General features: G+C 49.8%; 1 protein-coding gene across 4 annotated transcripts in view; it reads left to right on the top strand.

Moving 5' to 3' along the window:
* Positions 1-27,499, top strand: part of UBE4A (ubiquitination factor E4A) — a 915,337-nt gene that overhangs the window by 460,827 nt on the left and 427,011 nt on the right. For all 4 annotated transcript variants that reach the window (XM_069614443.1, XM_069614440.1, XM_069614441.1 and 1 more), the window contains 2 exons: positions 21,268-21,459; positions 22,550-22,883. In XM_069614443.1, the coding sequence (XP_069470544.1) occupies positions 21,268-21,459; positions 22,550-22,883 (526 nt within the window). The remainder of the gene's footprint in view (positions 1-21,267; positions 21,460-22,549; positions 22,884-27,499) is intronic.

Genomic DNA, 27,499 nt, shown 5'->3' with positions numbered 1-27,499 from the left:
GACGCCAACGCAGCGGCTCCAGTACATCGGAGCAGTGCTCGACACTTCCCTGGGGCAGTGTTTTCCTCCCCAGGTGAGGGCTCTTCACATTCAGCAGATGGTGCACAAGTTTCAGCATGCCCAGACGCTCCCAGCGTTCGAGTTGTTGAGGTTGCTCGGCCTCATGGCATCCTGCATTCTTCTGGTGCCAGAGGCTCGCCTGCGGATGAGATCTTTGCAGTGGGCACTCAAGACGCAATGGTCACAGTCCTCCGGCAGGATGTTGGACTCGATTCAGGTGCCGTCCTCGGTCGCCCGGGACCTTCTGTGGTGGGCCGTCGAAGGCAACTTGATGAAGGGGGCTCCATTTTGGCTTCCCTGGCCGGAGGTGACGATCGTGACGGATGCATCCCTCACGGGATGGGGAGCTCATGCCAACGGGCTGACAGTCAGCGGTCGTTGGTCTCCGTCGGAGTCCAGACTCCATATCAATCTGTTGGAGCTGAGGGCCGTCAGGCTAGCCCTGAAGGCTTTTCTGCCGTCTGTGCGAGGGAAGAATGTCCTGATCCTGACGGACAACACAGTGGCCATGCACTACCTCAACAAAAAGGGGGGGGCAGGGTCACTTCCTCTGTGCAGAGAGGCGATGCAGCTCGAGTTCTGGGCCATCCAGCAGGAAGTTTCGATCTCGGCAGTTCATCTGGCCGGAGCCGAAAACGTGACGGCGGACGCTCTGAGCAGGCAGAGCGCGATCTCTCACGAGTGGGAGTTGGCTCAGGAGATTCTCCTGGAGATCTTCGCCCTTTGGGGGACCCCTCAAATGGATCTCTTCGCCTCCAGTGTCAACCGGAAGTGCGAAAGGTTTTGCTCGCGGGAATTTCCTCCAGAAGGAGCCTTAGGAGACGCGTTCGTGGTGGAGTGGTCATTCCCGCTGCTGTACGCGTTTCCTCCAGTCCCCGTCATCCCGCAAGTGCTGCGGAGGTTACGGAAGTTCGGTTCCCGGATGATCCTCATTGCCCCGGCGTGGGCTCGGAGGACGTGGTACCCGGACCTTCTCGACTTATCCATCTGCCCTCCACGTCGTCTTCCCTATCGAGACGATCTGCTCTCACGGGAGGGGGGTCAGGTTCTCCATCCAGAGGTCAGATCCCTCAACCTTCACGCTTGGTTTCTGAAAGGTTGAGGTATAAGGATTGGGACCTCCCTGAGGACGTGATGGAGGTGTTGCTTTCGGCCCGAAGGCCGGCAACAAAGTCTCTGTACCGTTGGCGTAAGTTCTGCGACTGGTGCAGAGTTCAGAATGTGGATCCTTTTGCATGTGACATCCCCATGGTTCTGTCCTTTTTACTTTCTTTGGCCCACAGGGGCTTGCAAGTGGGTACCGTTAAGGGTTACCTGGCGGCGCTGTCCATCTTTAAGCGCTCGTCTGAAGAGTGTTCTTACTTTAAAATCCCTTTGATTTCACAGTTCCTGAAAGGGCTCACTAATGTGTTCCCTCCGTCACCTTTCCTGGTGCCCGGTTGGGATTTGAACCTGGTTCTTAAGTTTCTTATGGGTGCTCCGTTTGAGCCTTTACATTCTTGCCCTTTGAGGCTGTTGACTCTGAAAACTGTGTTTTTAGTTGCGGTTACTTCCGCTCGCAGAGTGAGTGAGTTACAGGCACTTTCAGTTAAGCCTCCCTTCACTGTATTTCACAAGGACAGGGTTGTCCTTCGAGTTCGTCCTCCTTTTCTTCCGAAGGTAGTGACGGAATTTCATTTGGCCCAGAAGGTTGTTCTTCCGGCATTCTATCCTCCTCCGCATCCTGGTAAGGAAGAGGAGAGGCTCCATAGGCTTGATCCTAGGAGAGCTTTAAGCTTTTATGTTTCACGCATGTCCCGGGTCAGAGTGGATGATCAACTCTTTATTGGTTACGCTGGTAAGCGTTTGGGGCAAGCTGTGACGAAACAGACTTTGTCTCGCTGGATTATTTTGGCCATCTCGGAGTGCTACCGTTTGGCGGGTAAGGACCCACCGGCTGGCTTGCGGGCCCATTCTACCAGGGGTATGGCTGCGTCTACTGCCCTGCAGAGGGGTGTTCCTATTCGCAACATCTGTGATGCAGCCACCTGGGCTTCAGTACATACATTTGTACGTCACTATTCTCTTGATTCCATCCGAGCACAGGATCTGGCCTTTGGCAAGGCGGTCCTTTGCTCTGCTATTTGATTGGCTATTCTACATTTGATTCTAAATTCTTTCCCTCCTCCTTGCTTTGGTACTGCTTTGGGAGTCTGTCATAGATATGGAATACGTCGGAGGACCCAATCCCCTCGAAGAACAAGTTACTTTCTTACCTGGTAACGTTCTTTCGATGGGATGGTCCGACGACGTATTCCATATCGCTCCCGCCCGGCCTTCCCCGCTGCAGAATTTCTTTTGCGATTGCAGCTTACGTTCCGCAAGGCTTTGTGTCTGACTGGCAGTTGACTTATGTCACACGTTCTGGGGGAAAAAACTACAACTGAGGCTATGGGCGTCGTGCGTCCTACTTATCACATCGGATGACGTCGGACGTCGGAGGAGGTCCTCGACGACGGCGCATCGACGTCATCGACGCAGGACGCAGACGCCGAAAAAGTTTCCGAAGCAGCACAGCTGTGGTGATTACATGTCATAGATATGGAATACGTCGTCGGACCATCCCATCGAAAGAATGTTACCAGGTAAGAAAGTAACTTGTTCTTCTTCCTCATCCTCACTGTCCTGTGGGACATGACTAACAGCCACCACCTTGTCCGTGATCTCGGCCCAGTTGACTTTCTTACGCTACTGGCTGGTCCTGTGGTGGTGTGACCCATACAGCTCCTCTGCATGGGCCACCACTTTCTATGATAGGACAATAAGCTCCTGCTCTGTGATTTTAGGTTTCCACAGGCACATTTCGGGGGCCTTGCCTTTTCCTCCCAACATGATTGGGCTTTCTTCTGGGAGCGGATGGCACTCCTTTTCAGTTGATTTTGAATGGATTGGGTTTTTAAAGATGGCTGCCGCCATGCTTCCCATTCCAGCTATGACTATTTCTGCTGGCCCTAATTCCGCTGTCGTAATTAACGCCAAATGCACAGTGGAAATTGCAATTTTGCTGTTTTTACACAGAATTGCCATTGGAGTTGTGTTTTCCTGTTTGATTCTGCCAGCGGAATTACTGTTACCACCTATGGGTGGTGCGTGCCCCTGCCTACTCATGATTCAGTGGATATACCGCTGTACACCATGGTGGCAACGGTAATTCCGCCAGGCTGAATTACTGCCATCTTTACTGTCCAACTCGTAATGAGGCCCTTGGTCTTTAAACTTTGAGATTTAGATTGTCTGCCCAAGTAGACGCTATATAAGGTTACCTGACACATACACATTAATTGTGAGACTTGAATAAATAACCAGTTTATGTTTAACTTCTGCCCAATAGGTACACTCTGCTCTTTGTATTTTTAAATCTCCAGTTCCTGGTTGTGTACGGGTCCCCTGCCCTTGTGTAAATGCATCACACACAAGGCAAAGACTGCCCGAACACCAGCATACATAACCAAAAAGCACACAAACTTGGGTTGAGCTCTCTATGAGCTAGACTGTTTCAAGACTAAACTAGGACGCAACGAGAAACGGGAAACTGGCTTTCTCTTGCTATGCCCACTGTCACTCAGTGTACATAGTTCGATTAACAGGCCAGACCAGGGAATCAGGTTAACTAGGTGTTTCATTAATGAATGTGTACAGGGTTGGCCAAATGGGTTGGCCAACATCTACATGTAGTGTCTGCATGAAACTAAAAGTTGTCAGGACAGTTCTTCTCTTCAGTGCGGTACTGCTCTGGGAAAACCTGTCCAAAAGAAAGTGTCTTTCATGAAAGTAGTATTTCAACAAATGTCTGCCATTGCTCAATAAGTCCAGGACCAGGTATCCCCCTGTAATTCCACACAATAAATAAAAGCTAACCGGCCCAGGTTTTAAGGTGTTCCCTTTCCCTGTTTCTCTCGGTTCTCGGGTTCCCTTCTGCTGGGCGTTTTTGTTTCTTACCAATTGCCGTAAATAGGATTGTGTATTTTGCAGTATGTGTTGTGGAATATTTTGTTGTGTGCTTGTGTGGAGCGAACTGTAACTTCATACTAGCCTTCTCCCCCCACTCAGAAGGAAGTCACACATATGTTAGCTTATCATTGAGACTGTCTGGGTAGACTTGGTTTACTCCCAGTGCACACACTACTGATCTGGTCATCTTTCAGAAAAAACCTTAACGGTGTGCATTACAATCCTGAAACCGCCGTCAGCCCCCTCATGCTGTAGACCTGATTAATGGACTAAAGCAGTCAGTTGACATCTTGTTGGTCCACTGCCTCCTCATTCATCGCTAGTTCCTTCATTTCATACCCTGGGCCGTCTCCTGTACAGTGACTGTCTGCATCCAACTGGCGTGGCCTCTGCAGCCAGTCTTCCAAGGCCTCTTCACTATGGGCTATAGTACGCAGGTTCACTGTTACCCGCTGAACACTAGTATAGACAAATATGTCAAGATTAAGGCAGGATGTTTTTGTTGAATTGTTGGACTTCCAGAAAGCATTTGATTCCTTACATAGGACAATACTCTGGAAACAAAATTGTACAGGTTGGGGGTGCCTCTAGAGTTACTCCAGCTAATCCAACTGTTTGTTTTAAAAAAAATAAAAAAAATTGTATTGGTTTTTCAATAAAAAACAATCAACATTCAACAAAATGTGTAATTTGACAACATATTTTAGCATCATGTATATATCGTTGTACGTCTGCTGTTGTCCCCATACCCACCCCCCCAACTCGAGCCTACTCCACCTCACACTCCGCTTTTTCCCCCCTCTGGAGTTGCCTCCATCTGTATTCCCAGAAATGTCATGCTCGCTTGGGTAATCCTGGGCAGACCCAAACAGTGTGGCCACTAGGTGTTTCCAGGCCGTCGGGGTTTCCGCTTACTCCTCCCCTCCTCTCTACCCGCTTCATTCCACACAGTTGCTTCGATCCATTTATGGGGGTCACTCTACCATACCTCTACTTTCAGTCTATTGCTTGCTTTCCACCCCATGGCTATTCTGCGCTTGGCAAGTATATAAGCCAAGTCCTTAAGTTTGCTCACATGTTTCAATGTACGCGATCTGGGGAATCCCCCTAACATGTATGCCCACACTTATTCAACATTTAGCTTGATCCCTTTCTCGTTTAATTGGTGGTCCAGTTCTTCCCAGAACTTTCCATTTTCTGGACATGTCAGAACATGTGTATCATCCCAGCGTTTTCTTCTCCGCATTTGGGGCATGTTTGCCATAGCTAATATAGCTAAAGACCACGCCACCGATGACTGATGAATGCCAGTCTTTGACGTCGAAGGCCTTGCGGGAGCGTAAAACGATGACTGTAGGTAGGGTTTCCAAACCCCGAAAGTCGAAATCTGCTGGGCTTTCGACTTTCGACAGAAACCTCAGATGTTGTTAGATGCCCAGACTGGCAAGTTATTCCAGGGAGTTTGCTACTAATAAAGGGGTCAGGCAAGGGTGCAGTGCCCCTTTGCCCCATTACTGTTTATTTTATTCCTATCCGATTTCGACCCATACAATTATTTAGTGAAGACTAATCCGCTGCTCATAAATGAGACAAAATGGGGGGCACTAATGTATGCCAATGGCACCGCTCTCCTTAACTAACACACAAGCGTCTGCAACAGTCTTTAAACTATGCAGCCAGGTTCTTTAAGGAGCACGGAGCACGGTCTTGAATTGCATGTGGAGAAAACAAAGATGCAATTTGGAATTGTAAAAAAAGTCTGCATGGGTAATAAACAATGTAAATATTTCAGTGGAGAGTACATATAATTATCTAGGAATTGTGTTGCATCGGAATGGCACTTGGCCTCCATATTAAAAGGATGATAAAATGAACTGAAACAGAGGTCTTAGGGATTTTGATTACAATTTTGGAGTGTAGGGGAGGCATGGTATCAGAAGTATGACACTGACACAAATTATCAAGCCTAACTTCGTAGGGTTTGGAAAACTCCTACTTTGACCTATAACTAGGATGGGAGTTGTCTCGACCATCAAATAATAAAGACAACGGTCTTGGTGGTGTCTGTCAAATCAAAATGGCCTATGCTAACAAAACCTAATGCCTGTCCTATCTCATGTACAAAGAATGTGTAAAGGAGTTGTGTATATAAAAGGAAAATCAGTGTTCGACAAAGAATAAATGTGGCTGAATCAGCTCCCCTCCCCATGTTTAGACAGCAAGGAATAAGGCAGTCTCTGTAGCCAGGATGACACGCTCTGACTCGGGCTTTAACACTGAAACAGTTAGGAAGGTGACTCAAGGCCTGCCTGGCCTTCCACGCTAAAGGTACTTGCTCCAGTCTTCCTCAAATAATAAAACAAAAAGTTCAACGTTGGTCCCCCCTCTGTCGGGCTCAGACCTTTCACAGTTCAAAAAACTTCCCCAAGCTTTTTTACACTTCGGGTCTCCCTCAGTTGGGCTCAGGACGCTTTTCGGAATGTGCGGGGCGTCATTACAGACCATTGCAGGACCACTTTGACTTGGAATTCAATGTTCAGCTTTTCCTCTCCCCTTCTCGGAGTTAACTTCGTTAACTTTCACTTTTATAATTCATTCACTTTTATTGCCTCAAACAATGCACCTTTCACTGAGACTTTTGAGTGGGTTACTACTCTTCGCCAGACCACTCCATTACTCAGTATCGCTGATTCAAAGGGATTGTGTCCTCTGACATATTCCACATCTTTGACAGGTAATCACCACAGCTGTGCTGCTTCGGAAACATTTTCGGCTTCCTGCGTCGATGACGTAGATACGCTGTCCCTCGAGGGCCTCCGTCGAGCCGACGTCACCAGATGTTATAAGTAGGACGCACGACGCCCGTAGCCTCAATTCCGTTTTTTCTGCGAGTGCGTTTGCTTCGGAATCTCTGCGCGCCTCGGTTCTTCTCCTGATTTAATCGGTTCTTCAAACTTGGTTGTTTGTGAAGTATCATGTCTTCGTCTTCTACCCGCGGTCGGGCTTCAAGAAGTGTCGGGACTGCGGTTCCAAGATGTCGCTTACGGACACGCACAACGTCTGCCTCTGGTGCCTCGGCGAGGACCACGCCACCGATGACTGTGATGAATGCCAGTCTTTGACGTCGAAGGCCTTGCGGGAGCGTAAGACGATGACTGTAGGTAGGGTTTCCAAACCCCGAAAGTCGAAATCCGCTGGGCTTTCGACTGACGATTCGAGGGGCGACGCTCCGCGTCGGCGTAAGTCCAGGGGGTCTAGGTCCCAGAGCGGTTCCTGCCATTCCTCTGCCTCTTCTAGGGAATCTCGGAAGCGCCGTCACCGGTCGCCTTCCCGGTCCTTGTCCGAGGACTCCGCCAGACGGCAGGTAGCTTGTCCCAATAAACATTAATCTCCGGCGGAATGGGACGCATTTAGCAAGGAGGAGATGGTGATTTGTGAATCGCAGGGCTCCGTTCCGTCCGCGCCTTCGAGAGAAGCCAGCAAGGAACGCGCTAGGGCCACAACTCGCATGCCTTCGGGCTCGGGCGGTCGGCGCGATCATCGGGAGCCGTCAAGGTCCCAATCGGACAAGGTAGATCGCTCTAGCCATGCCTGTTCCAGGTCCCGGTCCTCAACGCCCTCGAGACCGTCTGAGCCTGTGAGGCCTTCTAAGAAGGCATTGGTGCCATGTCCGTCGAGGGGCTCTCTTGAGGCTCTGCCTCCGAGGAAGTCATCGGCGCCAAGGCCGTCGAAAGACACACTCGGGGCTCCGGCCTCAAAGCCATTGGCGCCTCTTTCAGCTTCTACGCCGATTCCGTCGATGCCTTTTGAGGAGGCTTTATTGGAGGTGCCCCGGAGACCAGTGGAAACCCCGAAGAAGGCACTGAGTAAGTCAGTGAGGCCTGTGTTTGAGCCTTTTTCTGTACCCTCATCTAGGGATTTATTCCAACCTTTGGATTATATCTCAGAGGTGGATGAAGGGTCAGATGTGGAAGGGTTTGTCCCTCCTGAGGTTCCTGATGAACTCTTGTCTGGTCATAGCCAGATGGAAGACCTGCGTCAATCCTTGCATGACTCCAGTGGTCTGGACACCACCCTGGAGGTTGAATTTGGCAGGCCTGAGCCTGGTACACACACCGAGTCTTCGTACAGGTGTCTCATGTCGAGGGTGACGGAGTACTTGGGGTGGTCTGCTCCACCTGTGGATTTTCTGCAGGATGACCTGACAGATATTTTGGTCCAAGGTCCACCCACTGACCCGGTGTTGCCATTTCATATGGCCTTACAAAGAAGGGTGGCGGCGGCTTGGACTGCTCTGGAGAGTCTCCCGGCAGTGCATAAGTTGTTGCCTAAAAAATACCGTCCAGCCAGTGGCTACCCCGGCTACTTATCTTTGCACCCCACTCCGGAGAGTTTGGTGGTGCAGGCGGCTACGGCCCCAGCGAAGCAGGCGGCGTACCCTACCATCCCTCCTGAAAGGGACGACAAGCACTTCGACGATTGGGCGAAGAACGTATTTTCATCTGGGTGTATGGCTTTAAAGGCAGCCAATTCTGTTTGTGCCTTGGCAAGATTCACTCACACTTTGTGGAATTGTGTATCTTTGGTGGCTGAACATATTCCCGAAGTGGAGGAACATGATGGTTTTCTTGCCCTCGTTCAGGATGGCAAGGATGCCATGTGTGAATCCGTTCATTCAGGTCTGGACGTGGCAGCCGGTCCATGGCGGCAAGTGCGTGATGCGCAGGTTTGCATGGTTGCGGAAGTTGGGGTTTGCTCCTGATGTACAGTCCCGGCTTCTCAACATGCCCTTTGATGGTGACCATCTTTTTTGGCAGCAAGGCGGACGAGAGCCTTGAGAGGTTGCAGACCTCCAAAGCTGCAGCAAAGTCGTTGAGCGCTGCAGTCCGCCAACCTCTGACTTTTCGTCCTAGGGGACAGCAATGGAGGGGAGGTTCCTTTCGATATTACTTGTCCTTTGGTAGATCGAGGGGAGCTGCCAGTCAAAGGGGCCAACGTAGGGGTACCAGAGGTGGAAAACAAGCTACTCGGGGTGCCAAGGCCACTCGGGCAGTTGCCTCTTTGCCCTCAGGCACTGCCGCAGCAGCTTCAGCTCCGTCATGAGGCCATGTCCCATGGTTCGCCGGTTGGGGAAGGCTGGCGCAGCATCTTGTAGAATGGCGTGCCATTACTTCAGATGTGTGGGTTCTGGAGATCAAAGCACATGGCTACCGTCTTCCTTTCCGGCAGAGGCCTCACGACAATCCACCAGGGAAGCTCTTTGAAGAGTCCGGGTCTGCTCTTTGTGCAGGAAATCAAATCCCTGCTTCAGAAAGGCGCCATAGAACTGGTGCCTGTAGCGGAGAGGAACAAGGGATGGTATTCCCCATATTTTTTGATCCCAAAAAAAGACGGGGGATTGAGACCCATCAGGGACTTGCGTGGTTTGAACAAGCTCCTCAGGAAGGACAAGTTCAAGATGGTTACTCTCTCAAGTCCTCCAGGCCCTTCAACTTCAGGACTGGTTGATGTCTCTCGACCTCAAGGATGCTTACTTTCATGTGCCGATTCATCCCAAGCACAGGAAGTACCTGAGGTTCACGGTTGGCGACTCGCATTTTCAGTTTCGTGTACTGCAGTTCGGATTGACCTCCACCCTGAGGGTCTTCACCAAGCTCATGGTGGTGGTGGCAGCATATCTCAAGAAAGGGGGGATTCATGTCTACCCCTACCTGGACGATTGGTTGATCAGGGCGCGCTCTCCCGAGCAAGTCCTGGATCATCTGTCAGTCACCTGCCACTCCCTTCACAGACTGGGCTTCTCCCTCAACTTAAAGAAGCCCCACTTGACACCTACCCAGCAGCTCCAGTACATCAGAGCAGTGCTTGACACATCCCTGGGGCAGTGTTCGCCTCCCCAGGTGAGGGCTTGTCACATTCTGCAGATGGTGGACAAGTTTCAACGTGCCCAGAGTCTCACAGCGTTCGAGTTCTTGAGGTTGCTCGGCCTCATGGCATCCTGCATTCTACTGGTGCCAGAGGCCAGGTTGCGAATTAGATCTCTGCAATGGGCTCTCAAGATGCAGTGGTCGCAGTCCTCCGGCAGGATGTCGGATCCCGTTCAGGTGCCGCCCTCGGTCGCCCAGGATCTTCTGCGGTGGGCCGGCAAAGAAAATCTGATGAAGGGGGCTCTGTTTTGGCTACCCTGGCCGGAGGTAACGATCGTGATGGACGCATCCCTCACAGAATGAGGAGCTCATGCCAACGAGTTGACAGTCAGCGGTTGTTGGTCTCCGTCGGAGTCCAGACTCCATATCAATCTGTTGGAGCTGAGGGCCATCAGGCTAGCTCTGAAAGCTTTTCTGCCGTCTGTGCGAGGGAAGAATGTCCTGATTCTGACAGACAATACAGTGGCCATGCACTACCTCAACAAAAAGGGGGAGGGGCAGGGTCTCTCCCACTGTGCAGAGAGGCGATGCAGCTCTGGTACTGGGCCATCCAGCAGGAAATTTCGATCTCAGCAGTTCATCTAGCCGGAGACACAAACGAGGCGGTGGACCCCCTGAGCAGGCAGAGCACGGTCTCTCACGTGTGGGAGCTGGCTCAGGAGGTTCTCTTGGAGATCTTCGCCCTTTGGGGGACCCCACAAGTGGATCTCTTCGCCACCAGTGTCAACCGGAAGTGCGAAAGATTCTGCTTGCGGGAAATTCCTCCAAGAGGAGCCTGAGGGGACGTGTTCGTAGTGGAGTGGTCCTTCCCACTGCTGTACGCGTTTCCTCCAGTCCCCTTCATTCCGCAAGTGCTGCGGCGGTTACGGAGGTTCGGTTCCCGAATGATCCTCATTGCTCTGGCATGGGCTAGGAGAGCGTGGTACCTGGACCTTCTCGACATGTCCATCTGCCCTCCACCCCGCCTTCCCTACCGAGACAATCTGCTCTCAAGGGAGGGGGGTCGGGTTCTCAAATCCAGGGGTCAAGTCTCTCAACCTTTATGCTTGGTTTCTGAAAGGTTGAGGTACAAGAATTGGTACCTCCCTGAAGATGTGATGGAGGTGTTGCTTTCGGCCAGAAGGCCTGCGACAAAGTCCCTGTACCGTTGCCGTTGGAGAAAGTTCTGCGACTGGTGCAGGGAAAAGAATGTGGATCCTTTTTCATATGCCATTCCTGTGGTTCTGTCTTTTTTGCTTTTGTTAGCCCACAAGGGCCTGCAAGTGGGTACCATTAAGGGTTACCTGGTGGCGCTGTCCATATTTAAGCGCTCGTCTGAGGAGTGTTCTTATTTTAAGATTCCTTTGATTTCTCAGTTTCTGAAAGGGCTAACTAATGTGTTTCCACAGTCACCTTTCCCGGTGCCCGGTTGGGATTTTAACTTAGTTCTGAGATTCCTAATGGGAGCTCTGTTTGAGCCCTTAAATTCTTGTCCTTTGAGACTGTTGACCTTTAAAACTGTATTTTTGGTTGCGGTTATTTCCATTCGCAGAGTGAGTGAGTTGCAGGCACTATCTGCCAAGCCACCTTTCACGGTGTTCCATAAGGATAGGGTTGTCCTTAGGGTCTGTACTTCTTTTCTTCCGAAGGTTGTGTCCGACTTTCATTTGAGCCAGAAGGTCATTCTTCCGGCGTTCTATCCTCCTCCGCATCCTGGTAAGGAAGTGGAGAGGCTCCATAGGTTGGATCCTAGTAGAGCTTTAAGTTTCTACATCTCACGAATTTCACGAGTCAGAGTGGACGATCGGCTCTTTGTAGGATGCACTGGAAGGCTTTTGGGTCAAGCTGTTACTAAGCAGACCTTGTCCAGATGGATTATCTTGACAAGCTCTGAATGCTTCCGTCTGGCGGGTAAGGACCCTCCCGTAGGCTTACGGGCCCATTCTACTAGGTGTGGCTGCCTCTACTGCTCTGCAGAGGGGTGTTCCCATTCGTAACATTTGTGAAGCAGCCACATGGGCCTCTGTCCATACTTTTGTAAAACACTACTCCCTGGATTCTATCCATGGGCAAGATTTGGCCTTTGGCAAGGTGGTCCTCTATTCTGCAATTTAATTGGGCATTCTAAAATTCTAAATTCTTTTCCCGCCTCCATACGTTGGTACTGCTTTGGGAGTCTGTCATAGATGTGGAATACGTCAGAGGACACAATCCCTTCGAAGACCCAGTTACTTTCTTACCTGGTAACATTCTTTCGATGGAATGTTCCTCCGACATATTCCACATTGCACCCTCCCAGCCTGCCCCTCTACAAAATTTCTTATGCGATTGCAGCTTACGTTTCCGCAAGGCTTTCTGTAGTCCTACTGGCAGAAGATTGGTGCCACACGTTCTGGGGAAAAAACTACAACTGAGGCTACGAGCGTCGTGCATCTTACTTGTAACATCTAGTGACGTCTGCTTGACGGAGGCCCTCGAGGGACAGCATATCGTCGTCATCGACGCAGGACGCAGACACCGAAAAATTTTCCGAAGCAGCACAGCTGTGGTGATTACCTGTCATAGATGTGGAATACGTCAGAGGAACATCCCATCGAAAGAACGTTACCAGGTAAGAAAGTAACTTGTTCTTCCACAGCTGTCTTTATTTTAGAGCTCATTCACAGGTCTGCCTTTCCTCGTGCCTCATCCACACGCATGAAGCCTTCACTTGCGATATATTGTTGCAAACTTCAATCTTTGTTGGCACACACCGGTCTCACATCACTCGCCAACTCACCGGCTGTGGGCGGTTCTTCCTTGCTTTTTTCGATTTCCAATTCACGAGTCAAGGTTAGTACCACAGGCTTGGCCTTGCCTCCCCAACTCTGCTGTTCACTCGGGAGGGTTGCTGGCATCCTTCAAACACAATGCAGTCTTCGATATTGGGATCTGGCCTTCCCCACGTATCTTTTGCAGCTTTGTGGAGGGAACAACCTCGTGTAGGGAACTCTTGGGGTTTTCGACCCGCTGCTCTCATCCCTTGGTCAGTCGCTCTACTCCAGTAGGTTCGCCTTCAGCCCAGAATTTCTGCTTGTACTCGTGTTCCACCTTGCTCAGAGTGTCTCTAGGTTCCACCTTTTATCCGTGTGAGGAGAGCTAATTGGAATCGGGTGTATGCACTTGAAGTCAAGTGCCTGACTTTGCCGGACCTGATTAGCGTGACATGTCCAGCACGATATATAAGAGTTATTCTTGTTCGTCTGTCGCCCTCACCCTCTGCCTAGTGTTTGTGCAGAAAAGTGGGTCAAGGGGAGTTGGGAGGACATCCAGATCCTAAAAAATAGAGGGGTTGGATGTACAAAAAAGAGGGGAATACTGCGTCTCACCATTGGCTGTCTCACCTCCACTCCCCTAAGGCTCCTCTGACCCTCCCGCACTGGTTCACCCATAGGAACTGGATTCAAAAGCAATGGCCGTTTCCTGGCCACCTGGATGACAAGTTCCAGAGAACTAGCGGGTGAGATACCTTTTGGTTTCTCACAAGAGGCAAGAGAATGGATAAATGTTTAAGGGTCATGGAAGCGAAAGTACACGTGTCTCTTCAGTACGGCTGTGAAATATGGGGCTTTTCCAACTTCATAAGGTTGGATGTGGTACAGAATGGAATCCTAAGGAACATAGCTGTGATCGACCCTAGTGTGCCAGGGGACGCTTTACGAGCAGAACTTGTGGTGCATAGTATTGCAGTCCTTGCTGAGCGCAAGTTGTTGCAATGTTACCTTAAAACAAATACACTTGACATTCGAAACACCATCACGCAGTGAGAGAAATGCTCTCGTCTCTAGCCAACGAGAAATATACATGGCTCAAATGTGGAAATAATCTGAATAAGTGAGATATTAAACTTGACCAAATTAATTGCCCATCTGAAGTGAAGACTGTCCTTGAGGGGGTTAGGGGGAAGGAGGCTATCAGGCTGGAACATTTATGTATGATGAATCGCTTATATTCGTTGCCGTCAATGTAATTTTATGTTGCCTTGAGCTGGAATATTACTGAAAGGGGCATTGTCGATTCCTTGAGATCTCGGGAGCACAGACAAATATTATTATTGGTCCGCCTAAATATTTGACCACTGCTAGCAAAAATGACCAGGCTGAGTGACCATACAAAATGCTCCTGTGGGCTAGGATGTGAAGAGAATATTTTACACTTTTTGCTGATCGCTCCAATCCTTAACTCTTAGAAGACAGTGGGCCTCATTACAAGTTTGGCGGTAGTCTTGCCGGTGAAACCGGCAGGCTGCCGCCAAACTTGCGAATTTTTCCGGGGCCCGTGAATGGGCAATTACTGGGTCATTACGGCTCTGCCGTATTGCCCATTTTTGGGTGCCGGAATGAAATGCTGCCCACTCCCATTTGAGCCGCATAGGGCTAAATGGGAATGGGGAGGACGGATGCACCGGCACCATTCAGAATGGTGCCGGTGCATCATACATGCTCTGCTTTACATGCTCTGCTTGCAGGTGCCGGAGCACCCGCCAGGCTAGTCCTGGTGGGCGGGAAGGCACCCGCGAGCAGAATTCGTAGTTTGCTGGTCCGGTAACAACTTTGCCGGCAAGCTTACCGGTACCGTTGTTACCGGACCTGCAAGCTTTTAATGAGGCCCAGTGTTTTACATTTCTTTTTGTTGATTTTGGAATTGGGGACATTACAAATGCTATGCGTTTATTTATGAATTTTAATGTCCTGAATTTTATCTGATGTTTATATTTTTGTAAAGGAGGGACTCGAAAGGTATGGTAGACACTTTTTTTGTAATGAGTTTATGGTTTTATAGTTTATCGTTGTTTTATGTATTTGTGTGTATTTTTGTTTGTTAATGGCTAATGCTGAATAAAATAATTCCTCTCTCTACCGGTTGGTCTTCCTAAATCCTCGCCAGAGGACTTGTGGTTGATCTGCCCAACAGCTACCATTGTTGGCCTTTTAATTTTGAACAGTTCACAAAATACTCAAAACAGCTGATTTCTTATGTGGGTTGGTCCTCAAATCTGTTGGCCATGGTTCTATTTCTATTATGATGCTTGTCAATCAGTCTAAAGTGATTGAAATGTGATAAGTGCTTTACAGAACAATGACATCAATAAATGAACACACGCAGCTGAGCAGTTAATTGCCTAGCACTCATCTGAATATGGCGGCACACCAGCTTGCTAAGCTCTCCCAGCAGTGTTTTAGGCCCCAAGATCGCCATGCGGCGGTTGAAATAAGCAGGTATTTTCTCTACAGGGGATTGTCACAGCCTAACTCCCTTTTCTCCTGATTGAGTTGGTGTGAGGCTCATATCCGTAAATGAACAAGTTACTTACCCGTCATAACGTCCTTTCAATTGGATATTCCTCCCATGTATTACTTATCTTTTATATTCCTTTCCAGCTTCAGCTGCTTCAGAAAATGTTCCCTCAACTCGCTTTCCCTCAATGACCTCCGTTCAACTGTCGTGGTCATCACCAGTATATGTAGCTCGCGCAGCGCCCGTTAGCTTCAGTTCTGTCCCCCCCCTCCTAAAGGAATTACTAGCAATAGCATAGACCGTAGTAGACCCTAAAAAGAGCGTAAAGTGTAAAAACCATGTAATTTCTACAGTTGAGTAGGATGGGAGGGGCGATGAGGAATACGTGGGAGGAACATCCAATCGAAAGAATGTTACCACGGGAAAGTAACTTGTTCTTCGAATGGATAGCGTCCTCCCACGTATTCCTGATCTTTGATAGACTCCCAAAGCAGTACTGATCTTGGTGGTGGGAGTAACAATTTAGACTTGTCCTTTAAAAATTATCATGGACAGAATGAAGGACAGCCTTTCCAATTCCTCCTTCCTGGGTGGAAGTTGTGTCTAAACAATAATGTTTCACAGAATTGTGAATATTAGACCGCAGAGATTTCCTTAATTGGCACCCGTCTCTGTAGAGCAGAAGATGTTGCCATGCCCCTTGTAGAATGGGCCCTCGGACCTTCCAGAGGATCTTTACCAGCTAGTCTGTAACATTCTCCAATAGCCAGAATAATCTATCTGGTTAGAGTTTGTTTTGATACTGCTAAACCTAATTTATGACCATTATAACCAATAAATAATTGATTATCTTGGTGAATTTTAGACATTCTAGAGATATAGAAACTGAGAGCCCATCTCAAATCCAGTCTATGTAGCCTCTCCTCCTCCTTTCCAGGATGAGGAGGTGGGTAAAAAGTTGGTAAACATTTTTTTGTGATAAATGGAAGTCAGAGACTGTTTTTGGCAGCAAAGAAGGTTTCCCTTCAAGAACAACCTTTGACCTTAAAGAAAACCGTGAATGGAGGTTTACAAGAGTGCCTGCAACTCGCACACCCTGCGGGCTGACATTGAGATTAGCAAAATAGTCTTTAATGTTAAGTCTTAAAGGGCATGAATGCAGTGGTTCAAATGGTTAAATTGGAAAACGTGTTAGAAATGTAAATACAAGATTTAAATCCCATACAGGAACTTGAAAGGGAGTAGGTGGAAACACATTAGTGAGTCCCTTAAGAAACTAACTGAATGATTAAAGGGATTTTAAAGTATGAGGTTTCTTCTGAAAAGCGCTTGAAAATGGAGGGCGCTGCCAGATACCCCTTTATTGTTCCAATCTGGAGCCCCCGATTTGCTAAGTGTAACAAAAAAGATAACACTGTAGGTGGTGTATCGCATTGAAACACCTATTTATCCCTACACCAGCTGCTGAACTTATTCCAACAGCAGTGGGAAAAGGACTTTGTTGCTGGCCTTCTGGCCGAAAGCAACGTTACCATTACGTCGTTCAAGAGGTCCCAATCCTCCTATCTCAACCTCTCAGAAACCGTGCGTGAAGGTTGAGTGTTTTGACCTCTGGATGGAGAACCCGACACCTCTCTCTAGGTCCTCTCTTTGTGGAATTTGTATTGGTGGGCAGATGGACATGTCCAGAAAGTCTGGGTACCACGTCCTCCTGGCCAAATCCAGAGCAATTATGATCATGGTTTTCCTTAACATTCTCAACCTCCTGATCACTTGTGGAATGACGGAGACTAGACGAAACGCATACAGGAGCAGAAATTCCCAGTCCCTTACGAACGCATCCCCTAGGGCTCTTCTTGGGAGAGATTCCCTGGAGCAGAACAGTTTGCACTTCTGGCTGACACTGGTTGCAAACAGATCTACTTGAGGGCTTCCCCAAAGGGTGAAGATCTCTTGAAGGACTTCCTGAGCTAGTTCCCTTTCGTGGGAGACTGTGCTCTGCCTGCTCAGAGCGTCCACCGCCGTGTTCTCCTCTCCAGCTAGGTGAACTGCTGATAGGGAGATTCCTTCTTGAATTTCCCAGAACTAGAGCTGCATTGCCTCTCTGCTCAGTGGTAGTGACCCTACACCTCCTCTTTGGTTGAGGTAGTACATGGTCACTGTGTTGTCCGTCATTATCAGGACATTCTATACCCATACAGATGGTAGAAAGGCTTTCAGCGATAGTCTGATGGCCCTCAGTTCCAAAAGATTGATGTGTAGTTTGAACTCCAATGGAGACCAGTGACCGCTTATTGTTAGATTTGTTAGGTTGTTGTTGTGGGCTCCCCATTGCGTGAGTGAGACATCCGTCACTATTATTTTCAGCCATGGATGCCAAAAGGATTCTCCCTTCAGAATGTGGTCTTCACAAGCCCACCACAAAAGATACTGGGTAACTGTGCTCAGAACCTGAAGAAGGTCTGACATCCTGCCTGAGAATTGGGACCATTGAGTCCAGAGAGCCCATTGGAGAGATCTAATTTCCAGGCGAGCCTCTGGCACTAGGAAAATGCAGAATGCCATGAGGCAGAGCAACCTCAAAGTCGAAGGCCGGAAGACGCTGGGCACTCTGGAATTTGGTGACCATCTGCAGAATGTCTTGAGCTCTCGCTTCGGGTGGCAAGGATTTTCCCAAGGATGCATCCGATGAATTGGAGCCTTTGCGATGGTATCATGTGGGACTGTCTGTGGAGAGAGTGGCAGGTTATTCTGAGATGTTCCTGTCTGTTAGGCTGATCCAGGTTTGTTCTCCCTATCATCCAGGTAGAGGTCGACCTGAATCCCCCCCCCAAACCCCCCCTTCCTGAGACTCTGCCACCAATGCCATTAACTTGGTAAAAACCCTCAGGCAGAGGCCAGCCCGAATAGCAGAACTTGAAATTGAAAATGAGACCTGCAAACCTAAGGTACCTCCTGTGCTTGTGATGGTTAGGCACATGAAAGTAAGCATCCTGAAGGTCCAATGACACCATCCAGTCTTGGAGTTGGAGGGCCTGAAGGATCTGAGAAAGGATAACCCTTTTGAACTTTTCCTGCCTGAGGAACTTGTTCAGGTTTCTTAAGTCCAAGATGGATCGCAATCCTCTGTCCTTTTTGGGGATTAGTAAATAAGGGGAATCCAACCCTTGTTCCTCTCCGCTACAGGTATCGGTTCTATAGCCCCTTTTCTCTAGCTGGGTCAAAATTTCCTGCACAAGGAGTGGATCTGGAATTGACTGAAAGAGTAGTCCCCCGGTGATTGATCCTGTCGCCTTTTTAGAAAGGAGAGGCCGTTACCCTAGGATACCAATTCGAGTGCCCATGCATCTGAAGTAATGCCCCGCCATTCTTGCAGATGCCATGAGGGCCTGCCTCCCACCATGGTCCTGTGGGCTAAGGCCTCAGAGGTTTTGAGGCGGCTTAAGCAGCAGCTGAGGGCAAAATAGCTGCTGTTTGGGCGGACTTAGTACCTCATCTCCATCGTCCATCATGAGGAAATCTCTTCTGGCCTCTATGACCAGCCTGTCCTCTTTCTCTTCCAACTGAGGAATACAAACGAAAGGACTTACCCCTCCAAGATGATGTACTGGGGTAAGAATGATGAGGCTGTCTGATTGTGGCACTAAGGGACTTTGTTGCCGCTTTAGAGGTCTGCAGCTTCTACAGACTTTCCTCAACTTTGCTGCCAAACAGTCGAGAGCTGTCAAAAGGCATATCGAGAAGCCTGGATTACATGTCTGGTGCAAACCCTGATTTTCACAACCACACAAACCTGCGAGCACAGTAATAGTCGCCATGGATCTGCTAATGCTATCTGCAGTATGCAGTCCGCACTGAAGGCACTCACACATTGCCTCCTTAACATCCTTGATGATGGTCAGGAAGCCCTCTTTCTTCCCCTTCGGGAATGTGGTCAACCGCCATTGTTGCGCAATCCCACAGGTTGAATGTGAACTTTGACATGGCACAAGTGGCATTTGCCGACTTCAAAGCCCTGCTACCGGCCGTAAAGATATTCCATTCCCAAGCGTCCACCTGTTTGTCATCCCTGTCCATAGGAATAGTAGGGTATGCAGATTGTTTGGTGGATGTGGCCACCTGGATCACTAAACCTTCTGGTGTTGGATCTTTAGTCAAATATTCAGGGTTACTACTGGGACGGCCTGTACATCCTAGAGAAGTTCTTGTTGACTGCAGAAACAGTGTCTGGAGATTCCCAATTTGAAGTAACCCTTTTTTGGAGAGCAACATGGAATAGTAAAATTGGATCTCTCTGTGGACAATGGTCCATTATGTCAGTCATATCCACCTGCTCAAATGGGGGAGCAGGCTTACTCCACTGTAAAAACTCATCTACCTTGAGGCATTAGCATGGTCAGAGGGGTCTGGCTTTCCAAATTCATATTCTGGTGATGTATCTACACCACTGGCTGTTTGAAGATTTTCATACAAATCTTTAATCCTGGACTTCTCTGAAATGAATGCATCTGGTACAGTTGGAGTACCATATTGCAAGCCAAATGGTGGCATATTATCAGAAGACTCATGGTTTTCATATATTGATGTTAAGGATTTAAAGAGATCCTTTTTTGCTAAAGGCTTGTTAATCTTTTCATTTGTCATTGGAGACTTCGACTGCTTCGAGAAAGTAATTGAAAAGACTTCGAAGCCAACAACGTTGTTGTGTTCAACAGTATTGTTGATGACTTCTACAAAGGCTTCAACGTCTCCGATGCCGATTGCGTTGATGCAATGGACCCAGTTTTCATTGAGGCTGTTTACTTGTTTTTCATGAAAGAGGGCCTCGAAGGGCTGCATTCTCAACAACTTCCCGTTGATTCGAGGCTTTGATGGCTCTCAATGAGAATCAGACTTGCGTCCCGTACCCGAGAGTTCTCAGAATTTAGTCTTCGACTTCCCTTTGTCATCTTTATGCAGAGCGACGGGGGTATGATTTATCTTCTCTTTCGAGGGGGTTGGACCGCCTTCTCAAACTTTAATAATTTCTCTCAAATGCATTCCACTTGGACGGGGAGTCGCATTTGATCAGGCATGGAGGAAGAGGTCGAAGGAAACCTGTGACGTTTCTTTGCCTTCTTGGACGAAGACGAAGAGTGACATGATCGATCTTTATCATCAAGGAGGTTCTCTCAACTCGTCGGATTTTCTTTTCTTCGGTATACTTGAAGGGATCCTACCCTCTTCTAGGTTACCTTTGCGCTCCCTTAGAGCTTTGTCGGTCATTGCCTGACAGGAATTACACTCTGTCTTGCGATGTTCTGTGCCGAGAGCCGAGACACCACAGACCTATGCGGTGGGGGCCTGTGATCAACCTTTTTGCCCCACAATCGTGACATTTTTTTAAACCTGTCTCAGGCGTGGATGGAGCTGATGATGAAAACATTTTGCATATAAATGTGTTGATTCGATGAAGAACTGAAATGCGCTGTAATTCTTCGAAGCGAAAGCTGCGTTGGAAAAGCGGAACTGAAACAAACGGGCGCTGCGTGAGCTACATATAATGATAATGATGATGATGATGTTGACAGTCCAACGGAGGCCCTCGAGGGACATAGTTGATGGCACCAGTGCACAGCGCCCTCTGTCGAGGGAAACCTTTCTGAAGCAACTGAAGCTGGAAAGGAATATCAAACATGAGGAATACTTGGGAGGACACAATCCATTTGAAGGTGAGCTTAGGAGTGGCTCTACAATGCATTCACCTGTTCAGCCTTTCAATCATCCTAAGTGCTCATAGTTTTTGCAGACTGTGGAACTAAAGCATAGCTTTTACACTCTAGTAAATTGGTTTGGGATCCCCCAACTCCTGTCTGAGGAACAGAGTCCCACCAAACTGATTACTTTTTAGACACACTCCTTCAAACTGCAGATTAAATAATCAATTTGGTGATCAGACAATCAAAAGATCCAATGAACTTGAGGCCAGACTTTCCACCATCTACAAAACACTTAAATATGTATTCACAGCTACTGTTTTTTTTCTCTCTTTCAGGTGTTTGTGGAGTACATTCAACCAAAGGACCCCACCAATGGTCAGATGTACCAAAAGACCCTTCTAGGGGTCATCTTGAGTATCTCCTGCCTGCTGAAGACCCCAGGGGTGGTAGAGAATCATGGCTACTTCCTGAGCCCCTCACGTTCCAGCCCACAGGAAATCAAAGTGCAGGAATCCAACATCCATCAGGTAATTGAACCATAAGGGTAGTAGATATAATATGTGCTACATACCTTAAAGAAAGACGCATTTGTATTGAGAATATCCAAGAATAGGACTGAGACTAGATTTTATTTTCTAAGACTATTCTGTGACATTTTCATAACCAAAGCAGTCCGATTTCTACCCTGAGCACTATTGTGAATGCATTTTATATTGGACATCCCTAATGCGGATGGTACAACCCTTATGTTAGCAATTGAATGCCAGCTTGATATTGCAGGTCAGAGTATATTCACTATATATAGTGGTTCTGTCCTTCAAATGATGGTATGTCTGCACACTGAGAGTCCCTCACAACAAGCCAGAGCTTGGTTTTGTGAGCGGTTTACTAGTTCATCCACTTCATGCATCTAATCATTTTATAAAGGAGCAGTAACTGTAGTGTTGACATATGTTAACCAACTCAGAAAGTAAGTGTCTGCTTTATCTCAAGTTAGAAAGTAATGTTCCTGCTGTATTACAGCTCCATAAGTAATTCAGAGCATCCGTGTGCTTGTTGTGCCACATTTTGCCAAACAATCCCGAAAGTAAAACACTGCCAGTCATTTCTTCCGGAGCAACCCAGATAGTGACCATGCCTGAAGTGCTACAGCTTGCTGAGCAATTAAAACTTTAACCATGTCTGCCTTTTCAAAGTTTTGTAAGCAGTTCAGGAAGTAAGCTTGCATGGTCCATAGTGTGCTTAGCAATTTGGAGAATAACTGTGCCTACTGAGTAACATCCATCGAAGTATACTGACCAGGTGCTCTGATGTCAGATTCCATGTACAATAGCAGGTAGAGGGATTTGGCTTCAAACAATAATGGGAAAAAAAGGTCAAACTAATCAAAGATTTTGTAGAGCGAGAGTTGGTTCTGCCTACATTAAACTTAGTTTTTGGCTCTGGATTTCCCGGTAAAACATTGCTCTTTGCAAATTAATCTAACATTGTTAATATGTGAAGTTTTGCCATTTTTTGCATCCTTAGGCTGCCACAAGCATTTTAGGAAGTTAGTCATACTATGATGAAAGTCCACACTGCTACTTTATTTCATTTTTCTTTCTCCTTTCCCACAAGTTCATGTCTCAGTTTCATGAGAAGATCTACCAGATGCTGAAGAACCTGCTGCAGCTCTCCCCAGAAACCAAGCACCGCATCTTGTCCTGGTTGGGAAACTGTCTCCATGCCAACGCCGGCCGCACCAAGATCTGGGCCAATCAGATGCCAGAAATCTTCTTTCAGATGTATGCCTCGGACGCCTTTTTCCTCAACTTGGGGGCAGCCCTGCTGAAACTCTGCCAGCCATTCTGCAAACCCAAGTCGCCGCGCCTGCTCACCTTTAATCCCACATACTGTGCCCTTAAGGAGTTGAACGAGGAAGAGCAGAAAAGCAGGAATGTGCACATGAAAGGTATATAGGGAGTGGAGTGATGGGGAGAATGAGTTTAGGAAAATGTAGTCCGTTGTTAGGGTGGTTTCTGTCAGCCCTTTTCTAGTCTGTTAGAATAATTGAAGCTTTCCTTGGCTAACCTAGTGGTGTCTGTGGTTGAGTAGTCAAGGTTGGCCCTTAGGATGGCTTCAGGTAGAGGTAAATGCAGGGCACCACACTATTACTTTAGATAAAGGGTTGTCCATACAAAGGTTGTTATTAAAATAACCTATATTTCATGAACGGTAAGTGTTGGGGAAGATTCATTTGTTTTGCATTTTCCACCGTGGATTTGAATGGAGTCCCCGGCAACGTTTTGTCTTGAACCCTTGCCTGACTTTTGAGGTAAGTAAAACATTTTTAGCTTTGCTTACCTGCTCAGCTAATTTATTTTGGGGACACTGATGAGCAGGGGGAATGTTTCCTGTTTTCTTAGTTCTCCAGCATGGGATTTGGCATGGATTCACATGCTCATGAATATTCCCCGTCAGGTTTGGAATCCTCGGTAAAGAAAAAATTAGCTTCAGTTTCGTTTCTGAAGTGTCTTTCTCCTAATAACCAATCACTGGTCTCTGGATCATACTGCCCCCAGCCAATGACTGCCCTCTACCTAAGCCCCTCTTCCGGCAGCCATCCTCAGGTTTTTTTACCGCACGTTCAAGTGTTGGGAGTCCTTGTGCTTTAGCTCTTGAGCTTTTACTGCGTCCACGAAGACAAAACGCACGTGGAGAAGGACTGTGCATTTTACAAGAACATGTCGGAGCGGACCATGAGGGATCGGCGTATCCCCCTCACCAACTGGCTGGAAGGGAAGAGCCCAGCGGTAGGTGAGAAGAAGAGGTTTGAGCAGTCTTCTAAGTCCTTTGAGGGTGCTCTGGCGACGGGCGTCCAACAAAAGGCAAAGCACCGCGATTCCGCGGGCACCGGGAGCGCTGAACGGTCGGGCTCCTCGACTGTCAGGCAGGGCGCACTTTCACCGACGCCATCAACCACGAGTCAACGCTCTGGCTCGGGGAAGAGGAAATCGGAGAACCCGGGTAAGCTTCTGGAGAGGTCCCAGTCGATCCCGACGGAGACAGCCGAGGGGGAGCGAGGCGGTGACCCTCCACCCAAGGTGAAGGCCTCAAGCGCGCCTAAAGTCGTGAAGACCTTGATTCACCCGGCTAAGGCCTTTATCGAGGGAGTCGTGGCGGCCCTGGCAAAGCCTGTGGAGGCTACCCCAGTGGAGGCGACCTCGGGGCCCAGAGTTTCCCTGCCACTGCGGAGGGAATCCTCTTTTCAACCCATCGATAAGACCCCCGGGAGAACCCCGGTGGAAAAGGGGGGGGGGCGGCGGCCATCACGGACACAGATACAGCCTCTGAAGAGGTGCTGGCTGGAGTCGTGAAGATCCTGAACAAGAAGTTCGAGGAGGTCTGGTCCCACGGGAGGGATCCCGACGAGGCAGACAAAGAGGGCGACGGTGGTGCCGAGGTTCCCGTGGAGGCGGAGGATTCCACTCCCCAACCGTCGCGCCCGTCGCAGCCGGTACCCATGCCACAGGACAACTCGGGAGCCATCTTGATGGCGATCCAGGCCTTATGTACGGAGATGAGGATGAGGATGCCCTTACCCCCAACAGACGATCTAGCGGAGCCTGGCCCGTCGGGAAGCCCTCCAAGCAAGCGGAGGAGAGATCACCCCCACACCCTTCCAGCCTTCGCGGCCCTCACAGCCTTCATCTCCTTCCCCTGATCCTAGGGATGACACGGGAACAGAGACGGCCACAACGGGGACGGATGGCGACGGTGGTGACGACGGGATGGGCCTTCCATCACCACCTCCTCGGGCCTCCCCGCCCGACGAAATTGGCTCCTTCCACGCCATGATCGCCAGGGCATCCGAGCTCTTTGAGCTCTGCCCCGAAGAACAGAAGGACGGCTTCCTCTATCAACGGCGTGAGGCAAGAGGAAGACTGACCTCTCGGTCCCGTTACTTGACGACATCTGGGACGAGGGGCTGTCATTCCTGAAGAACCCGTCCACGACTACTGCCAAGAGAGACCTGTACGGGAAGAAGTAACCGGGTCCCGGATTCCGTCCCTTTGTGCCTTAGGGTGCAGCCGACCCCGGATTCGGTCATCTCGGTGGCGGCCAAGAAGAAGGCGGCGGGGGCTACGGCTTCAACTTCAACCTCCCCGCCGGACGGCGAGGGGAAGAAACTGGACGCCATTAAAGCGGTCAACGCCCTAGCGATCGTGGCACGCTACGACAGGGAGCTTTGGTTTAAGATCGCTCCTCTGCTGGACTTCCTCCCGGACGACAAGAGGGCAGAGGCCCTTAAGATCCTGCAGGAAGGCGAGATGGCACCGGACCACGCCATAATGGTGACCATGGACATTGCTGACACCGCTTTCCGCCAGTTGGGCAACAGTGTTTGTCTTCGACGGCGTGGTTGGCTCAAGGCGACCGATTTCCACCAGGATGTGCAAACCAGAGTTTTGGACATGCCCTTCGATGGGGACAACCTGTTTGGCAAGACAGCGGACGAGTCACTGCAGGCCATCAAGGTCGACACTGAGACGGCTCTGGCCTTGGGAGTTTTGCAGCAACGATGGCCACCCTTTCGGAACTCCGGATGCAAGCAAGGTGCCTCCAAAGGATTCGGCGGCGGCTCCTCGACGTACCGCCAGGCGGCCCGCTCCTCGTCGCAGGAGGCCTACAGAGGACGCGGCAGGTCCGGAGGATCTCGTCGGCGGCAAGGCCGCAGCCAAGCAGGACTGAACCAGCCGTAGCGTCGGGCCCCCACCTGAGCACCCCGGTGGGAGGCCGGCTGGCGAAGTTCGTCAGCATGTGGGAGTCCATCTCCACCGATCGATGGGTGCTGGATGCCCTGGCCCGCGGACACACACTCGTTCCTAAAAAAAAAAAAGTGCCCCCACATTCCACCCGTGGCCAGGAAGGAAAACCACGTCCCTCAACTGCTGCTGGAAGTAAGGGCGATACTGAAGAAAGGAGCCATCGAGCTCGTCCCAAAGAGGCTCCGGGGCTCCGGAGTGTACTCATGATACTTCCTCCTAAGAAAGACCACCGGCGGTTGGCGACCCATCCTGCACCTGCGTCGTTTAAACAAGTACATCAAGGCCCAGAAGTTCCAGATGGTCACCCTCCAGCACGTGCTGGGGCAGCTGGAGGAAGGCGACTTCCTATCGTCGCTGGACTTGGAGGATGCCTACTTTCACATCCCCATTCTAAAAGGACATCGAAAGTTTCTCAGATTCGTAGTCCAAGGGCGGCACTACCAGTTCAAGGCCCTTCCTTTCGGATTGAAGTCAGCGCCCTGGGTATTCACCAAGTGCCTAGCACCAGTGGTGGCGCGGCTGCGCCTGCAGGGGATCCACGTCTACCCCTACCTGGACTATTGGCTCATCCGAGCAAAGGCAAGAGAACTCTGTCGGGCACACAGCAAAGACCGTCCAACTGCTCACGGATCTGGGTTTTTCCATCAACTTCTCGAAATCCCACCTGTCTCAAACGCAGGTCGCACGGTTTCTGGGAGCCAAGCTCGACACAGAAGCGTGATTGGCCTCTCCGTCAGAGGAAAGGACGAAGGCCATCCTGGGCAAGGTGCAGCAGCTGTTTGCCATGGACGTGGACAGGGTGAGGTCCATCAAGTCCCTTCTCGGCATGATGTCCTCATGCATCTACCTAGTGCGCCTGTACAGGCTGCAGATGCGCCCACTGCAAGAGTTCCTAGACGCCCGTTGGAGCGGCGGGCAGCTTCGAAGACCGGATCTTGCTCAACGAGACCTTCCACCAAGCGATCCGGTGGTGGGGCACCCGCGCGCATGTGGCGGCGGGTCCGGACTTCCAGACCCCGGCACATCAGGAGACGTTGACGACGGATGCCTCCCTGGAGGGATGGGGAGCGCACACCGGAGATCTCCAAGCAAGAGGCCTTTGGCTCCCGGAGGAGCGGTCGCTACACATCAACGTCCTGGAGCTCAGGTCATTCCTTCCGTCCCTCAAGGGCAAGGTGGTGAGGATCTTCACCGACAACACCACCACGATGTTCTACATCCGGAAGCAGGGAGGTTCCAGATCCCCATCAGCCCTATCCAAGGAGGCCCAGGATCTGCGGCACTGGGCCGTCGCCCATAGGGGTTGTTTCTGGTGCCCTTCCACCTGGCAGGAATAAAGAACACCATCGCCGACTCACTCAGCAGGGAGCTGCGCTCGTGCCACAAGTGGGAACTGCAGCAGGATCAAGTGGATTGGATATTCCAACGATGGGGCAATCCCCAGATCGACCTATTCGCGACGGCGACAAACACCAAGAGCCAGAGGTTCGCCAGCAGGTTTCCCCAGCCGGGGAGCATGGGTGATGCCTTCTCATTCCCCTGGGACGGCCTATTTCTGTATGCGTTCCCGCCGTTGCTGCTGCGACTCATCAACCCACTCAAGCGGTTCCGGTGCAGGATGATCCTCGTCGCACAACGTGGCCGAGACCAATCTGGTTCCCGGACCTTCTGGACTTGTCAGCGTCCGCCCCCCCCAGTCAAACTGCCGACAGACGCGGATCTCCTCGCCAGAGAAGGAGGCGCCATCTTCCATCACGAC

The sequence above is a fragment of the Ambystoma mexicanum genome, chromosome 9 (assembly GCF_040938575.1).
Source record: "Ambystoma mexicanum isolate Mex_15411 chromosome 9, UKY_AmexF1_1, whole genome shotgun sequence".
In the NCBI taxonomy this organism is placed as follows: Eukaryota; Metazoa; Chordata; class Amphibia; order Caudata; family Ambystomatidae; genus Ambystoma; species Ambystoma mexicanum.
This window is presented reverse-complemented; position numbering and strand designations above follow the sequence as displayed.